Source organism: Leucopleurus acutus, assembly GCF_964270905.1.
Source record: "Leucopleurus acutus genome assembly, chromosome: Y".
Taxonomy (NCBI): Eukaryota; Metazoa; Chordata; class Mammalia; order Artiodactyla; family Delphinidae; genus Leucopleurus; species Leucopleurus acutus.
In genome coordinates, this window is record NC_139164.1 from 4756705 (window position 1) to 4772127 (window position 15423).

Sequence of the window (15423 nt, forward strand, 5' to 3'; positions counted from 1 at the left end):
TCACAGGCACACCGACTCTGGTTTTCCCCCAGACGCATGTGTGCAATGCCACTGCACGGAACGGGGACACTTGTGTATGTGCAGGAAAGCGCTGGTGTGCTTGGTGACAAGGAGGGCTATTTAGAGTTATTCAAATTCTCTCCAGCAAATGCAACACCCTGGAAGAAGAACACTTATAATTTAGTGTTAATTGGAGAAGATCAGCTGAGCAGAGCCACGAAAGCATCCCAGATGGTTGAGAGCAGATGCCAGAGCAGGAGGTACCATCACACATTACAGCTGTGATACGATGAGGTCAAAGATGGGTTTTATGCAGGAAACCACAGCATTACCATAACAACCAGGTACAACACCAAATAAGGATGCGTTTCCTGGAAACAGTATGAACTCGCACAGGAAACCCAAGAAGGAAGTGAAGCCGAATCAGGGAAGGGTCATCCATACATAGGCAACATTTCTGTCTTACAGTTTCCTGTTTCTTAGTTACCCTAATAATCCTAATTCTCTACTTACTGTGTTTAGTTACCATGTATAAAAGTTATGTGTTCAGTGGTCTGCAACTCAAATCTCATTCCTGGTGTAATTCTTGAAATCTGTAAAAGGCCAACCCTCTCCTTTTATTATATGTCAGCAGGTATTAAACATGTCGTCATAGGGAAACTCTCTTCTAAAAGTATGCTCCTCAGATAGGCATCATTTAGGAGCTTTTAAGAAACTCAGGTTCTCAGACCTCACCCCAAACTTACTGAATCAGAATCTTCATTTTAGGTGGGGCAGGGGAGATAAATTAGGAGTTTGGGATTAACATATACACACTACTAAATATAAAATAGATAAACAAGGACCTACTGTAGAGACAAGGGAGCTCTACTCAATATCTTGTAATAACCTAGAATGGAAAATAATTTTAAAATATATATATATATATAACTCAGTCACTTGCTGTACACTTGAAATTAACACAATGTTGTAAATTAAGTATACTTTAAAAAAATAAAGCATTAAACAAATGTTGATCAAATCATTAAAAAAAATATATATTTTAGCATGGTTCCCAAGGTGACAAATAAGCTTGTCAAAATTTGAAGGACACTGATATATAATAAGAACATGCTACGGAACCTCTATTCTACATACAAGGTCTTGATTATTATTTTGGTCATCCAGAAGAATGAAAAAATGCATGAAGTAGCCTAATCAGTTCCTTACTATCACATTTGCTTACTTTTCTGTCACTGTTTGGAAAATGATCAGGGACAGCTTCTAAACGTGTTTCTAATGAAGTTCTTCTGTATACACTTAGGAGATGGGAAAGTGAGTGACGTGGTAAGAGGACGATCCCAAAATCAATGGACGTGGGTGAATCTGGTTGAATAGGAAACACACAGGATGTGGCGATGGGTGTGTTGATGTCTGTTTCACCGTGGCTGCCAGGGAAGGATTTAGCCTTTTATCGAGGGCCTTCAGACAGCAAGGTTCCAGGACTCCTGCATCACAAGCTTGTGGCAGGTGTGCCTGTGTTCAGCAGAAAGGGCTCCTGACATGGTCGGAGCCTCTCCTCTCCTGCACGTTGTTGTTGTTGTTAATATTTATTTATTTATTTGGTTGCACTGGGTCTTAGTTGCAGCAGGCATGCCCCTTAGTTCTGCCTCACCGACTCCTTAGTTGTGGCAGGTGGGTTCCTTATTTGCGCCATGCGGGCTCCTTAGTTATGGCATGTGAACTCTTGCAGCATGCATGTTGCAGCATGCATGTGGGATCTAGTTCCCTGACCAGAGATTGAACCCAGGCCCCCTGCATTGGGAGCGCAGAGTCTTAACCACTGCGCCACCAGGGAGGTCCCTCTTGCTCGGATTTTAGCAGACGTGGAGGCCACCCTGGTCTCATCACTCAGGATGTGGAAATGCAGTGCATGTAGCAGCCTCTTGCTGCCAACTCCTAGGTCCTAAAACCATCCTGCAAGAGTTTCGTTTTCAATGCTTCCTCGGACCTCCTGTCTGGGCTGCATCTGAGTGAGTCTCAGACTATATTTTGTGCAAGCTTTGCATTAGATCCAAGTATAGTAGGGCAAAACACCTCATCTTCTGTTTATTTATTACAATATTTCACTTGCTACTGTCTGAAAATACCCTCGAATCAAATAACAAATGCAAAGCTTCTGAACAAACAACACCAGCTCTCCCCCACGTATCCCCCACAAGCCAGCACATCATTTTTGTATCTTATGCATTGCAAATAAATAATCCAATCTTTTTTGGTCATATATTATTTTTCCCTTTGATGTGTACTTTTTTTTTTGTTTTCGTTTTTGTTTTTGTTTTTGTTTTTTTGTGGTACGTGGGCCTCTCACCGCTGTGGCCTCTCCCATTGCGGAGCACAGGCTCTGGACGCGCAGACTCAGTGGCCATAGCTCACGGGCCCAGCCACTCCGCGGCATGTGGGATCTTCCCGGACTGGGGCACGAACCCATGTCCCCTCCATCGGCAGGCGGACTCTCAACCACTGCGCCACCAGGGAAGCCCTGATGTGTAAGCTTTTGAACTTGATTTTATACTGTAGGTAACCCATATGCTTTCAAATATCCCATCTGTGGGATCCCTTGAGCTCCATGTGATGGAGAGGACCACGGCTGGTGTTTTGGAAATCTTGACCATTAATTTTGGGAAGAAGCACAAGATCGAGTTTACCTACATTCCATGGACATTGCTTCCAGCTGGAGACATTAATCTGTGTGCTTGTTGACAGATATGTCCTGATGTTTGGCGTGTTGATTACGCTTCTAATCCCACATAAGCTAAACAAAGAATTGCCTTTCCAGGGTTAATCAATGATGGCAGAATTTCTCTATCCCACTCAGTAACTGATTCAGGAGAGCCTCGGAACATAGGGTAAAGCTCGCTTTCTGGAGCAACACCTAGCATTTCCCATGCCCCAGGGAGAGTCATAGCCACCACCAGCTGCTGCAATTAGAAACTCTCATTTATCTTAAAATCCTAGCCTCCATGGGAATATTTGACTTCCACCATTCACCTGTTGATCACAGGAAGGACTTAGCTAAAGTAGTTTTAAGGGAACTTTTTAGGGTTTCCTGCGTTCCCTGGAATTACATTGAGTAGGTGGACAGTCTTCCTTAATTATTCATGGTGGGTGGCTGCCTCAGGAGATATTTTCTTTCCTTAATGAGCTCGATGTTTCCAAAAGGGTGAATAGGGACATCAAAGCATTTTGCTTCGACGTTTTGCCTGAGTCGACCTACCTTGTAGAAGAAAAAAGACAGATCTGCTGAAATAGCAAGGCTTCCATCAGGCAAGCTGATTTTTTAAAATTTTTTATTGAAGTATAGTTGATTTACAATGTGCGTGTGTGTGTGTATCTATATATATATATATATATATATATATAGATACACACACACACACATATATATACACGTTTTCAGATTCTTTTCCATTACAGGTTATTCCAAGATATTGAATATAGCTCCCTGTGCTATACAGTAGGTCCTTGTTCCTTATCTATTTTATATATAGTAGTGTGTATCTTTTAATCTCAAATTCCTAATTCATCCCTCCCCACCTCTTCCCCTTTGGTAACCATTAGTTTGTTCTCTATGTCTGTGAGTCTGTTTCTGTTTTGTACATAAGTTCATTTGTGTCATTTTTTTAGATTCCACATGTAAGCAATATCGTATGGTGTTTGTCTTTCTCTTTCTGAATTCACGTAGCATGATCACCTCTAGGTCCATCCATGTTGCTGCAAATGGCATTATTTCATTCTTTTTTATGGCTGAGTAATATTCCATTGTGTGTGTATAGATATAGATATATAGATATATATATCACATCATCTTTATCCATCCACCTGTTGATGGACATTTGGTTGTTTCCATGTCTTGCCTGTTGTAAATAGTGCTGCTATGAACATAGGGGTGCGTGTATCTTTTCAAATTAGAGTTTTCTCCAGCTATACCCCCAGAAGTGGGATTGCTGGATCATATGGTAGCTCTATTTTTCGTTTTTGAAGGAACCTCCGTACTGTTCTCCATAGATGCTGCACCAATTTACATTCCCACCAACAATGCAGGAGGGCTCCCTTTTCTCCACACCCTCTCCAGCATTTGTTATTTGTAGGCTTCTTGATGATGGCTGTTCTGACGAGTATGAGATGATACCTCATTGTAGTTTGGATTTTAGGCAAACTGATTGCTTAACTCATATTTTTAACTCCATTGTAAGAGCTGAGCTGCATTGAGCACTCCTAGTGCTGGGCTAAGAGTTTGGGATGCAATTCTCTTTCATCCCTTATGGCAACCTCTTCTACTATTACATGTTATCACCTCTGACTTAGAGGCAAAGAACCCCAGTGAGCAAACCAGGGACCCAGGGCTCAAACCAGGTTGGCTTCTGTCAGGACCCAGAAGCCAGAGCTTGAGCAGTTAATTCTGCATTATAGCACTTCCCTTTCACGACAGAGCTAGGATTATGCCCAAGCGCCCGAAACCCTTCTCTCCTGTGTGGCGCGCCACAGTCCTGGCTCCAAAGAGTGGCTTGGCACCCGCTCGTGGTGTGAAGCAATGGAATGAACAAACTGTCCAGGACCCAGGCTTCACACCTGAAGGAGGAAGGACCCCGATTTTCACAGCACCAGGTTTTCTCCTTTAGAATGACAAGCTCTCATCTTTTCCAGTGTGCTAGCTCTTATTGTCTCTGGTTAAATAACAAAGTGCTCTTCTCAAAATGGCTTGCTTCCTGTATTTGTTTCGTTCCAGGAAGAATGTGAGAAAGCTTTGGAAATAAAGTGTTTCATTTATAAGCTATCCTGCAGCCCGCCATCGGTAATTCAAAACTATCATCCTACGTACATTGGTATCATTATACCTGGAGAACCTTCTGAAAGATAATATTTGTGGACCTCTGACTTCCAATGTATGGGTCTGAAAGCAAGAATAATCCAGCAGTATTTGTTCCCACAGGAGATTTCTGGGCACAATTTTTAGAAGAGAAATACGTTAGAACTTTATAGGATCAATATCATGAAAAATTTAATGGTTAATGGGCCCCGGGCTTTCTGAATGAGATGCTGGCATAAGACCCAAATAGTTATTAGGTACAAGGGTGCCTCTTGCAGGAGAAAAAAGGACTAAAAGGAAATCAGAAATCTGATGGTTTTCTGTGTGTAAATGCATGGTGGCCTCAGCTAGATTCTCTCGTATTAATCCCAGCCCAGTGGTGTGCAGTGATTTTGATGAAAGGGATAAAGTTATCACTCTAGGCAATGAATCAGAAAAATTGATGGGGACAAAGAAAATATCATGTATCATGTAGCAAGTATCATGGTCATTTGAAGTCTTGGAATTTGGAGGAAATATCTAAGGAGGAGTGTGAAAATGGGGAAGGATGCAAGATATAATTTAGTAGAAGGAGTCTGTGTCGTAAATGCAGCTGCAGCTTCGTCTGAATATGAAAATAGCCTAGAGGGGAATCTGTACCTAGGAGATGTAGCTGGCTTGAGCAAAGGCAAGGGTCACCAGGAGGCTTTGGGAACAAACGCCATCCGTGACCCTCTGCGTGCCCCGGTCTCTAGCCTGTGTTTACTAGGCTTTTGCAAACACATGTTGAATACATGGATGAGGAAGTCTAGGAGGCAACAGTGCATTTGAAAGGCATCTTTTAAAAATTACTGGACTATTTTTTAATATGTATTTATTTTAATAATGCTTCTTTTTTTTAAAACTAAAAAAAAATTTTTTTTTAATTTTTTGGCCGTGTCGTGTGGCTTGCAGTATCTTAGTTCCCCGACCAGGGACCAAACGCGGGCCCTCAGCAGTGAAAGTGCAGTCTCCTAACCACTGGACCGCCAGGAAATTCCCAGTAGACTTTTTTTTTTTTTTTAGCAGTTTTAGGTTTATAGAAAAACAGAGTAGAAAGTACAGAGAGCTTTCCTATATTCATTTCTTCTGCACACAATTTGCCATGTTATCTCTTGTATTAGCGGGGTACATGTGTTACATTTGATGAGCCAATATTGATACATTATTATCAATTAAATTACATGGTTTACATTAGAGTTCACCATTGGAATTGCGCCTCCTGTGGGTCGGGACAAATGCATAATGATTACAGCATCGTACATAATACTTTCCCTGCCCTAAAAATCCTCTGTGCTCTGCCTCTTCTTCCCTCCCTCCCCTCCAACCTCTGACAAGCGCTGATCTGTTTACTGTCTGCCTAGTTTTGCCTTTTCCAGCATGTCATAGAGTTGAATCATGCAGTATGTAGCCCCTTCAGATGGGCTTCTTTCACTTAGCCCTATGCATTTAAGGTTCTTCCATGTCTCTTCATGGCTTGATAGCTCATTTCTTTGTATCACTGAATAATATCGCGCTGTCTGGATGGACCACAGTTAGTTTATTCGTTCACCTGCTGAAGGACACCTTGCTTGCTTCCAAGGTTTTGGCAATTGTAAATAAACGTGCTCTAAATATTTACATTGTGTCCATAGAAGTTATCACGGAAGCCATATTTTTTAAAAAGGCATTTCTTCACGGCATTTTCTTCATGCTAAGATACTTCTGTGTAATATATGAAAGGTGAATTTCATTTGAAATGGAGGTGCGTGGTTATATGCCCTTTTGCAAAATAGCAATTAGAACATAAGGAAGTAAAACCCTGAATGCTCTGCTCTCTGCCTAATCTGTGTTATTTTATTTAGAAATTACTATATGTACCAAAAGGGGCATTTTTCCTTCAAAGCGTTAAGTGGCGGGGCGGGGGGGGCTTCCCTGGTGGCGCAGTGGTTGAGAGTCCGCCTGCCGATGCAGGGGACACGGGTTCATGCCCCGGTCCAGGAAGATCCCACGTGCCGCGGAGCAGCTGGGCCCGTGAGCCATGGCCGCTGAGCCTGCGCGTCCGGAGCCTGTGCTCCGCAACGGGAGAGGCCACAGCAGTGAGAGGCCCGCGTACCGCAAAAAGAAAAAAAGTGTTAAGTGGGGGTTACATGGCCTTGTTGCTTCTTCCTCTGTGAACTCATTAAACTAATTACCATTTTCAAAGTGATAAGCCTTAAATTAGTGTCAGAGTCAAACTCCCCCAAGCCCGAGTGCACACGTGGTTTGCTTAGCTGAACCAAATCACAGCACGATAAATGTCTGGCTGACGATGATTTATCACGGGTGGCAAATCACTAAAATGGCCCCGTGCATATTATTTTTGGTCCTGAGGATGACATATAGGTATATGGTGTGGCTTCTAGGAATGTTTATTATATGAGTTAAAACACTGAAAAAGATTGAATGTACTCTAGCCTGTGGCACTGCAATCAGATAGCAAGAATATGTCTGGTAACAGATGACTGGGGTCTTGCTTTCACATCAGAAATCATGTCTGCCACCTCTGTGGAGGGTTGTCTCTGTGGCCTTCTGCCCCTTTTCTGGACCAAGTTGGTGAAGGTGCAACCCTGGAGTGCAGGGCCCGTCTCCGCGGAGGGCATGACCTACCTGATGGATAGGATTACCCATATCCAGTTATTAGTTCTGCTGCAAAGAATGCCTGGTGTCCTTTTAGAATTCCAGTTGTGTGGTTACCTACAGTGAAGAGATGGTCCCCTGTCGAGACGAGTGATGCTATAGCCACCCCAGGAGGATGTGGAAAAGGTTGTGTCTCACATATAATGAGGCTTTCTGGGGAAAGCAGGACAGCGCCTAGGCTGGTCTGAAGATGGCTTGAGGGAGATGGGAAAGGAGACAGATTCAGCTTTCATGGTGGGTAGGAGCTGGGGCTTGGATGTGGGTTCCCACATGGAGGTAGGAGCTGGCATAGTTTGAACCTTCCATGGGCACTGGGGGAGGGAGCCCCCAGGCTTTCTTATTAGCTTGTTGGGCACAAGTGGAAGAGGCAGAGGTGAGACTTAAAAGCTCTTAGCTGTCAAACATCAAAAAACCGAGTCAGACCCTTTAATACCTCAAACAGTAACTGCATGGATGGACTAAATTAAATTGGCGGCATGTGAATGTAGCAATCTCCGTGAAAATGGTAAATTATATACCTCTGGTCTGACCATCATTTTCTTCTGATCTGAGAGCAGGTGGTAGCTTCCTAATCAGAGAGTCCGTGTTTTAGCCCATTCCTCAGTCTTCAGCTGGCTTCTGTTTTGTTTTGTTTTGTTCTGTTTATTCTTATGGAAAATTTGAGGCATCCATAGAAACAGAGAGAAAAGTGCAGTGAACTGCCATATGCCCTGGATCCACATTTAACAATTAATGAAGTCACGCCTGATTTTATTAATCCACGCTCTGTACTCACTTCCCTTCTTCCTGGATTAATTTGAAGACAGCAGCCATCATTATCATGTCATCCATGGGTGTTTCAGGATGTAACTCTAACTTTTTTTCCTTCATGTCTTTTTTTTTTTTTTTTTTTTTTTACTCCTCTGTGATTTTCACTGAGTTCATCCACTTAACTCTGCAGGGTTTGAGAGTTTGGGTTTTGCAGTCAGACTTAACTCTTCCTTTCTGGGTCTCTCACTTGCTAACGCTGTGACTTTGAACAGGTCATGTATCTTTTTGGAGCACTGTTGCCCTCAGCTGTGCAGTGGAGCCAATGCTCTTTACTCGTAGGGTTCAGTATGATGTAATCAAGAGAACATGGAATAAAGTCCTCTGCAGACAGAGTGTTCAACAAATGGTACCCATTACTCTCATTGTTGACCATGGTATCATCATTATTATTTTGAAGGGTTGCTATATGGGGGTTAGTATACAATGTGAAGTATGGGGAAAGAAGGTGAGGAAAAGAAAAAGGAAAGTGTGAGGAATATTTATTTTCATGATGGACAGTTTTAGACCTGGGTATCTATGGTAAGTATGAAAAAGGTCATTCATCATAAAATAGTTTTAGAGATGTTTGTTTGTATAAGAGGAAGAGTGATGATTTAGTTTTTTCCAGTCAATAAGGAAAACCAGTAGACTTCTTTATAGCCTCAGGCCAGCTGGTGATTGCAGCAATTTGGCTTCTCTCTTCCGGCATCTTCCTCCAAGGGGCTCATGATCTGTGAGCCTGATTCCTCTAGAATCCTTTATCAGGTCTCCCTACAGGGTCACCCCATGATGCCTGGACGTTCAAATGATGCTTGTAGATGATACTTAATTCACTGACTACATCTTCTCATTGTCTCTGCCAAGAGCCCGGCCACTGTGCTCCTTCTGATTCTGCTGCATCCCCTGTTGGGATCAGCACAGGAGAGCTCAGTGTGTAAGACCATCTCCTTCTCACCATGAGAAATTAACAGACAGGTCGGTGAGGGCGAATCACCTCCCTTTCTCTTGTAAAGATTGCACTATTTTAACACTGAGTGTTTTCTCCCCTTCAGGGCAGATCTTGGATGTTCTAGATGAGTTGAAACTGGCTAATAACACCCTGGTCTACTTCTCCTCGGACCAAGGAGCACATGTAGAGGAGGTGACTGTCAAAGGGGAAGGTCACGGAGGCAGTAACGGAATCTATAAAGGTGAGCAATCTGTGCTGGTGGGAAATGGCACGGTGTCAGCTCTGTGCTCTGCCTGCCCCCCGCCGCTCACCCCCTCATCGCCTTCTCCTGGACCTTGGAGCTGTGGTGCTATTCTTCTGCCACTTGAAACATACAGGGCTTTATTGGGTCACAGGCATTGAAAACTCAGATGGCCAAAGTGACCATTTCCGCTGTGGTCCCCCCAGAACTTAAAAGCACGCATTCTGTGTCCAGACATTAAAATGAGGGTGTTTTCCCCCTAAATCTAAATTCAGCCCCATAGTAGTTGGTTCATAGTGTAGTTGGCCCCATAGTGTAGTTGGTTCAAACAAGACCCCTTACACCCTCCCCCCATGACCTCTACAACTACAATTGCTTTAAGCCCGGAAGTTTGTGTTGATTTGTTACAGCAACAATAAAAAGCTATTAACTTGTATTTGGGCATCAGAAGTTTGAAATGGGTCTCACTGGTCTAAAATCAAGATGGTAGCAGGACTGCATCTTTCTGGAGGCTCCAGGGGAGAATCCATTTCCTTGCCTTCTCCAGCTTCTGGAGGTGGTCACTCTCCTTGGCTCGTGGACCCTTTCTTCCACCTTTAAAGCCACCAATGCAGTGTCTTCAAACCTTCCTCTCTCTCTCTCTCTCTGACCTCTGCTTCCATAATTCCATCTCTTTCACTTACTCTGACTTTCTTGCCTGCAATTTTAAGGACCCTTGTGATTATGTCAGGCTCACCCACTTAATCCAGAGTAATTTTTCCTGTTTCTAGACCCTTAATCATGTCTGCAGAGTCCCTCTTGTCATGGAAGGTAACCTAGTCACAGTGTCCGGGAATGAGGATGCTGACATCTTTGGGAGGTCATTATTCTGCCTATCTCCACATGCTACAGCATTGTGGGCTGATGCTTCCTTCCTGACAGAGCATTAGCTAAGCCACCACCAAGATGGATCAGGCTACCCGTCATTGGGGATATTAGATAAGACCCATCTGCTGACCCCAAGTTGCTTATACAACATACACTCTGCGAATATGAGACATAGATACCTGGGTATAATAACATGTGGCCCATTTCACAAAGACTTAGGTGAGATACCTCAAAGGGCATATCCGTGCTAAGGGTTAGGACACCACCCGAATCTGCAGTGGGTGTGGGTTGGATGTAACATGGGGGAGGATGATTAGAAGTGACCATGCAAAAGGCAAAGCAAGGCGTCCCAGACAGTAGGGGCTGCTGAATAAAGCAAGATGCGTGACACATAGGAAAGCGCATTGAATTTTGCTCCCTAAAGCCATGAGGTGCCTTATTGCCCTTTCATTATTCTCTCACATGGATGTTTCACAGATTCCCAGGGACTCAGGAAATCAGAGTTTACCTACAAAGATATGAAATGCTAATCTATGGAGTGCTTTCATCCATTAGTTTACAAAACCCTGATTGAACTGTGTATCTGGCACTGGGTTAGAGGCAACAATACGGTCCCTGCCCTAAAGGAGCCCATGGTCAACGGGTTGGGTCGGTGGGTGGCTGGTTGGTTGCGTGGATGGTTGGATGGTTGGTTGGGTAGATGGCTGGTTGGGTGGGTGGGTGGTTGGGTGGGTGGGTGGTTGGTTGAGTGGGTGGATGGTTGGGTGGTTGATTGGGTGGTTGGTCGGTTGGGTGGGTAGGTGGGTGGCTGGTTGGTTGGGTGGATGGTTGGTTGGGTAAATGACTGGTTGGTTGGGTGGGTGGTTGGGTGGGTGGGTGGGTGGTTGAGTGGGTGGATGGTTGGGTGGATAGGTGGGTGGATGGTTTTTTGGGTGGGTGGATGGTTGGTTGGGTAAATGGCTGGTTGGTTGGGTGGTTGGTTGGGTGGGTGGGTGGTTGGGTGGGTCGGTGGTTGGTTGAGTGGGTGGATGGTTGGGTGGTTGGCTGGGTAAATGGCTGGTTGGTTGGGTGGGTGGTTGGGTGGGTGGGGAGGTGGGTGAATGGTTTTTTGGGTGGGTGGATGGTTGGGTGGGTGGTTGGTTGGGTAGATGGTTGGATGGTTGGTTGGGTCAGTGGCTGGTTGGTTGAGTGGTTAGTTGTTTGCATGGGTGGTTGGGTTGGGGGTGGTGGGAGGAAGCCTAAGGAGGCCCATGCGATTTAACAAGGGTGTCGACATTCTTGGCACAAGATGCCTGTGGTGCATACAGCAAGGAGAGCCTCACTCGGCCAACAGGGCCCAAGAAATGTTCCCAAAGGAGACCAGGCTGGGAAGGAGGTAGCCAGAGTGTGCTTGAGCTCTTATCCTTCTACCTCGAGCTCTTTCCACTCTCCCAACCACATACCCTCGTGAGTAGAGCTGGGATGAGGAGAGAAGCACATGGCTTACTCTGCAAACTGGCAGGAATTGGATAACACCAGATCACACCAGTCCTGAACCAAACAGACAGTGAAAAGGCAGTCTGTCACCCATCCCAATGGCAGCACGTAGCCTGTGAAACCTTATACTTCTATTTACATCCTCGACATGCACATCTGAGTCCTTTCAAATTCTGAGCACTGGGGGGCCGGGACCTTTGTTTACACCTTCGGTTACCTGGAACCCAGGAGGGAAGGATTCCTGTTCAGTGCGGGTCTGGACAACCTCACTGGATGTTTATACCACTTCCTTTGCTTGTCATCGTTCCCTCCCCCGTGCAGGACACACGACTGATACTCAGCACAGGTGAAATGACTGAGCAGGTGTCTCTACTCGGAACAGGATTAACCCACTCTTTCAGCCAGCCCTCCTCTATTCAGTCTTATTTTTGAGGAGCGAGAAGTGAAAGTATGTATTCCTGTAGAGTAAGATGAGGTGCTTTCGTCGTATTTCCTTGAGGTTATGGACTGTGCGCGGAGAGTTGTTTTTATGTTATTTTATACATGATAGTGTCTCTCGAGATGGAGTCCCAGACTGCATTTCATGCACTGGCTCCCCCGTCCATTCATTCCCCCGGTGAAGGTCTGTTAGGTTCCAAAGTTGCTTAGTGGCTGCTGCCGAGACGTGTACATAGGTCACAGTAATAGATGTGGTCAGCAAGTAACACGTTATTTAAGAAAGTCACATATATGGTGTGACGGAGCTTTGGTTCGGGGACAGATGACCACCAGCGATGAATCTGAGGGAGCCTGATGATGAAAAGCAGGAGATGTACTGGCATTTTGTGTCGACGGCTGACTCTTCAGAGACCTAAGTGGATGGTGAGGATGAGTCAGAAAGAGAGTGTCCAGGGTCTGAAGGATGCCTTGGAATTGGGCTTCTCATACAATCTGAAGAGCAGGCTCACAGCTGCTCCCTGTTTTTTTTGTTTTTTTAAGAAACATATTGAATGTGTTAGACATACTTTGTTTGAATGCTAGAACTACCATCGGTGTCTGACACTGTATTAATAGCTGAGCCACCACTCTATTGCGAAGCATTATCCCTTTGTCAAGTTTAGTTGAAATCAAGTTCACAGTGAAACATTGTTAACGGTATGATGCTCAAAAAAAAAAAAAAAGATGCAGTTTCCTTCTAGCTATGGGGAATGACCAAAGACTTCTCAGTGTCAAGACGCCTTGTTTTCTAAAGCTGTGAACTTGCATGCACTCCTATGATTTATGCAAACACAGAGAAATCACACCGTTTGAGCTCACTGATCAAAAGAGCATCCTTTCAGAACAATCCTGATTTGCAGTCTTCATCAGAACTGCTCCAAAAGATCTATCCTTCCTCACAGGGCCTCCTCTTCTCTAGTCACATCCCATCCTGCCTCACTCGACTAAGGGCACTCCTACTGTCCCTTAGGGCCCCCCGAGATAATCCACGATAATCTCCCCATCACGCCATCAGTCATGTAATCATATCTACAAAGTCCCTTTTTCAGAAAATGAGGTACAATTCAAAGGTTCCGAGGATTCCAACATGGACATCTTTAGGGGTCATTATTCAGCCTTCCCCTAAAAAACAAAAATCTATACTATTTGAGCTCAGTGATCCCTCCATATTCCTCAGTCTGTTTCACTAATGAAATCTACGGACCACCTTGGTAGAATGGCTGTGATTAAATCGCGACACAGAGTTCAACAGCTAATCCCTTTTAATCAGAGGAACATTAGATTCTGCTGTAGTCTGCATTTCAAAAAATTAATTTAATTTTGTGGGGTTGAGGGGATAGCGACACTACTAGTTTTCTCTCTCTCTCTTTTTTTTCTAATTGACATATAGTTGATTTACAATGTTGTGTTTGTTTCAGATGTACAGCAAAGTGATTCATTTATACACACACATATATCTATTTTTTTCAGATTCTTTTCCCTTACAGGTTATTACAAAATATTGAGTATAGTTCCCTGTGCTATACAGTAGGACCTTGTTGATTATCTATTTTTTTTAACTTTAAAAAAAAATTGATTTATTTTATTTATTTATTTTTGGTTGCATTGGGTCTTCATTGCTGCGCGCGGGCTTTCTCTAGTTGCGGTGAGCAGGGGCTGCTCTTCATTGCGGTGCACAGGCTTCTCATTGCGGTGGCTCCTCTTGTTGCAGAGCATGGGCTCCAGCAGTTGTGGCACGTGGGCTCAGTAGTTGTGACTCATGGGCTCTAGAGCGCAGGCTCAGTAGTTGTGGTGCACAGGCCCAGTTGCTCCGCGGCATGTGGGATCTTCCCAGATCAGGGCTCGAACCCATGTCCCCTGCATTGGCAGGCAGATTCTTAACCAGTGCGCCACCAGGGAAGCCCTGTTTATCTATTTTATGTAAAGTAGTGTGTATCTGTTAATCCCAAGCTCCTAATTTATCCCTCCCCCACTTTCCCCTTTGGTAACCATAAGTTTGTTTTCTATATCTGTGAGTCTGTTTCTGTTTCACGGATAAGTTCATTTGTGTCATGTTTTAAATTCCATATATAAGTGACATCATATGATATTTGTCTTCCTCTGTCTGGCTTCACTTAGTATGATAATCTTCAGGTCCACGCATGTTGCTGCAAATGGCATTATTTTATTCTTTTTTACTCCTGAGTACTATTTCATTATACATATATATCACATTTCCTTTTATCATTCACCTGTCGATGGACATTAGGTTGTTTTCCATGTCTTGGCTATTGTGGATAGTACTGCTATGAACATTGGGGTGCATGTATCTTTTTGAATTACAGTTTTGTCTGGATATAGGCCCAGGAGTTGGATTGCTGGATCATACGGTAGCTCTATTTTTAGTTTTCTAAGGAACCTCCAGACTGTTCTCTATAGTGGCTGCACCAAAGTACATTCTCACCAACAGTGTAGGAGGTTCCCTTTTCTCCACACCCTCCCTCGCATGTAATATTTGTAAACTTATTTTCACCTTTTCCCTAAAATATCCTCCCTTAGCTGGGACCAGAATAACTTCCCTAAGATTTTCTTAGCGTTTAGAGTTTCCTTCCTCTTCCTCACAGCTGAAAATTCCCCGAAGTCTCGGATGAGAACATCATACTCCTAGCTCTGGCTTCCTTTTCATTCCTCTCCCAAGTCAAGGTCACCCAGCAGGAGGCTCCCCCCTCAACCCCCTGCCTCCCTTTTACTCTGCGTAAAGGCAAGTAATAAGTGTCAATGGAGTGGATAAATTAACTCTATAGATGGCTTCTGCAGAAGCATTGGTTGGGTGTGAGGGCTGAAAATCGTATTTTCCTGAGTGTTCATGAACGTAGACTTTCTCCACGTGCAGAGAAATGCTCTCCGAATTCCCTGATGCCTGCAAGAAAGGCACTGCAGTTTTCCTTGCAGTGCAGATTCCAAAAGCCAGTGATTGGCTGGAGTCCGTGTGGCTTAGGAGTTGCTTCTTACAGTCACCGAGTTTGGCCACTCTTTGCCTCAGGCAGTCACACAGCTTTCAGAGCAACGGATGCTTTTGTTGGAGGAAAAAAAAAAAAAACCCAGCAAGAGGCTCTGCTA

At 44.2% G+C, this 15423-nt stretch overlaps 1 protein-coding gene across 5 annotated transcripts in view; it reads left to right on the forward strand.

Annotated features, from left to right (window-relative positions):
- Positions 1-15423, forward strand: part of LOC309978871 (steryl-sulfatase-like) — a 180278-nt gene that overhangs the window by 134536 nt on the left and 30319 nt on the right. For all 5 annotated transcript variants that reach the window (XM_082865523.1, XM_082865519.1, XM_082865521.1 and 2 more), the window contains one exon: positions 9367-9504. In XM_082865523.1, the coding sequence (XP_082721649.1) occupies positions 9367-9504 (138 nt within the window). The remainder of the gene's footprint in view (positions 1-9366; positions 9505-15423) is intronic.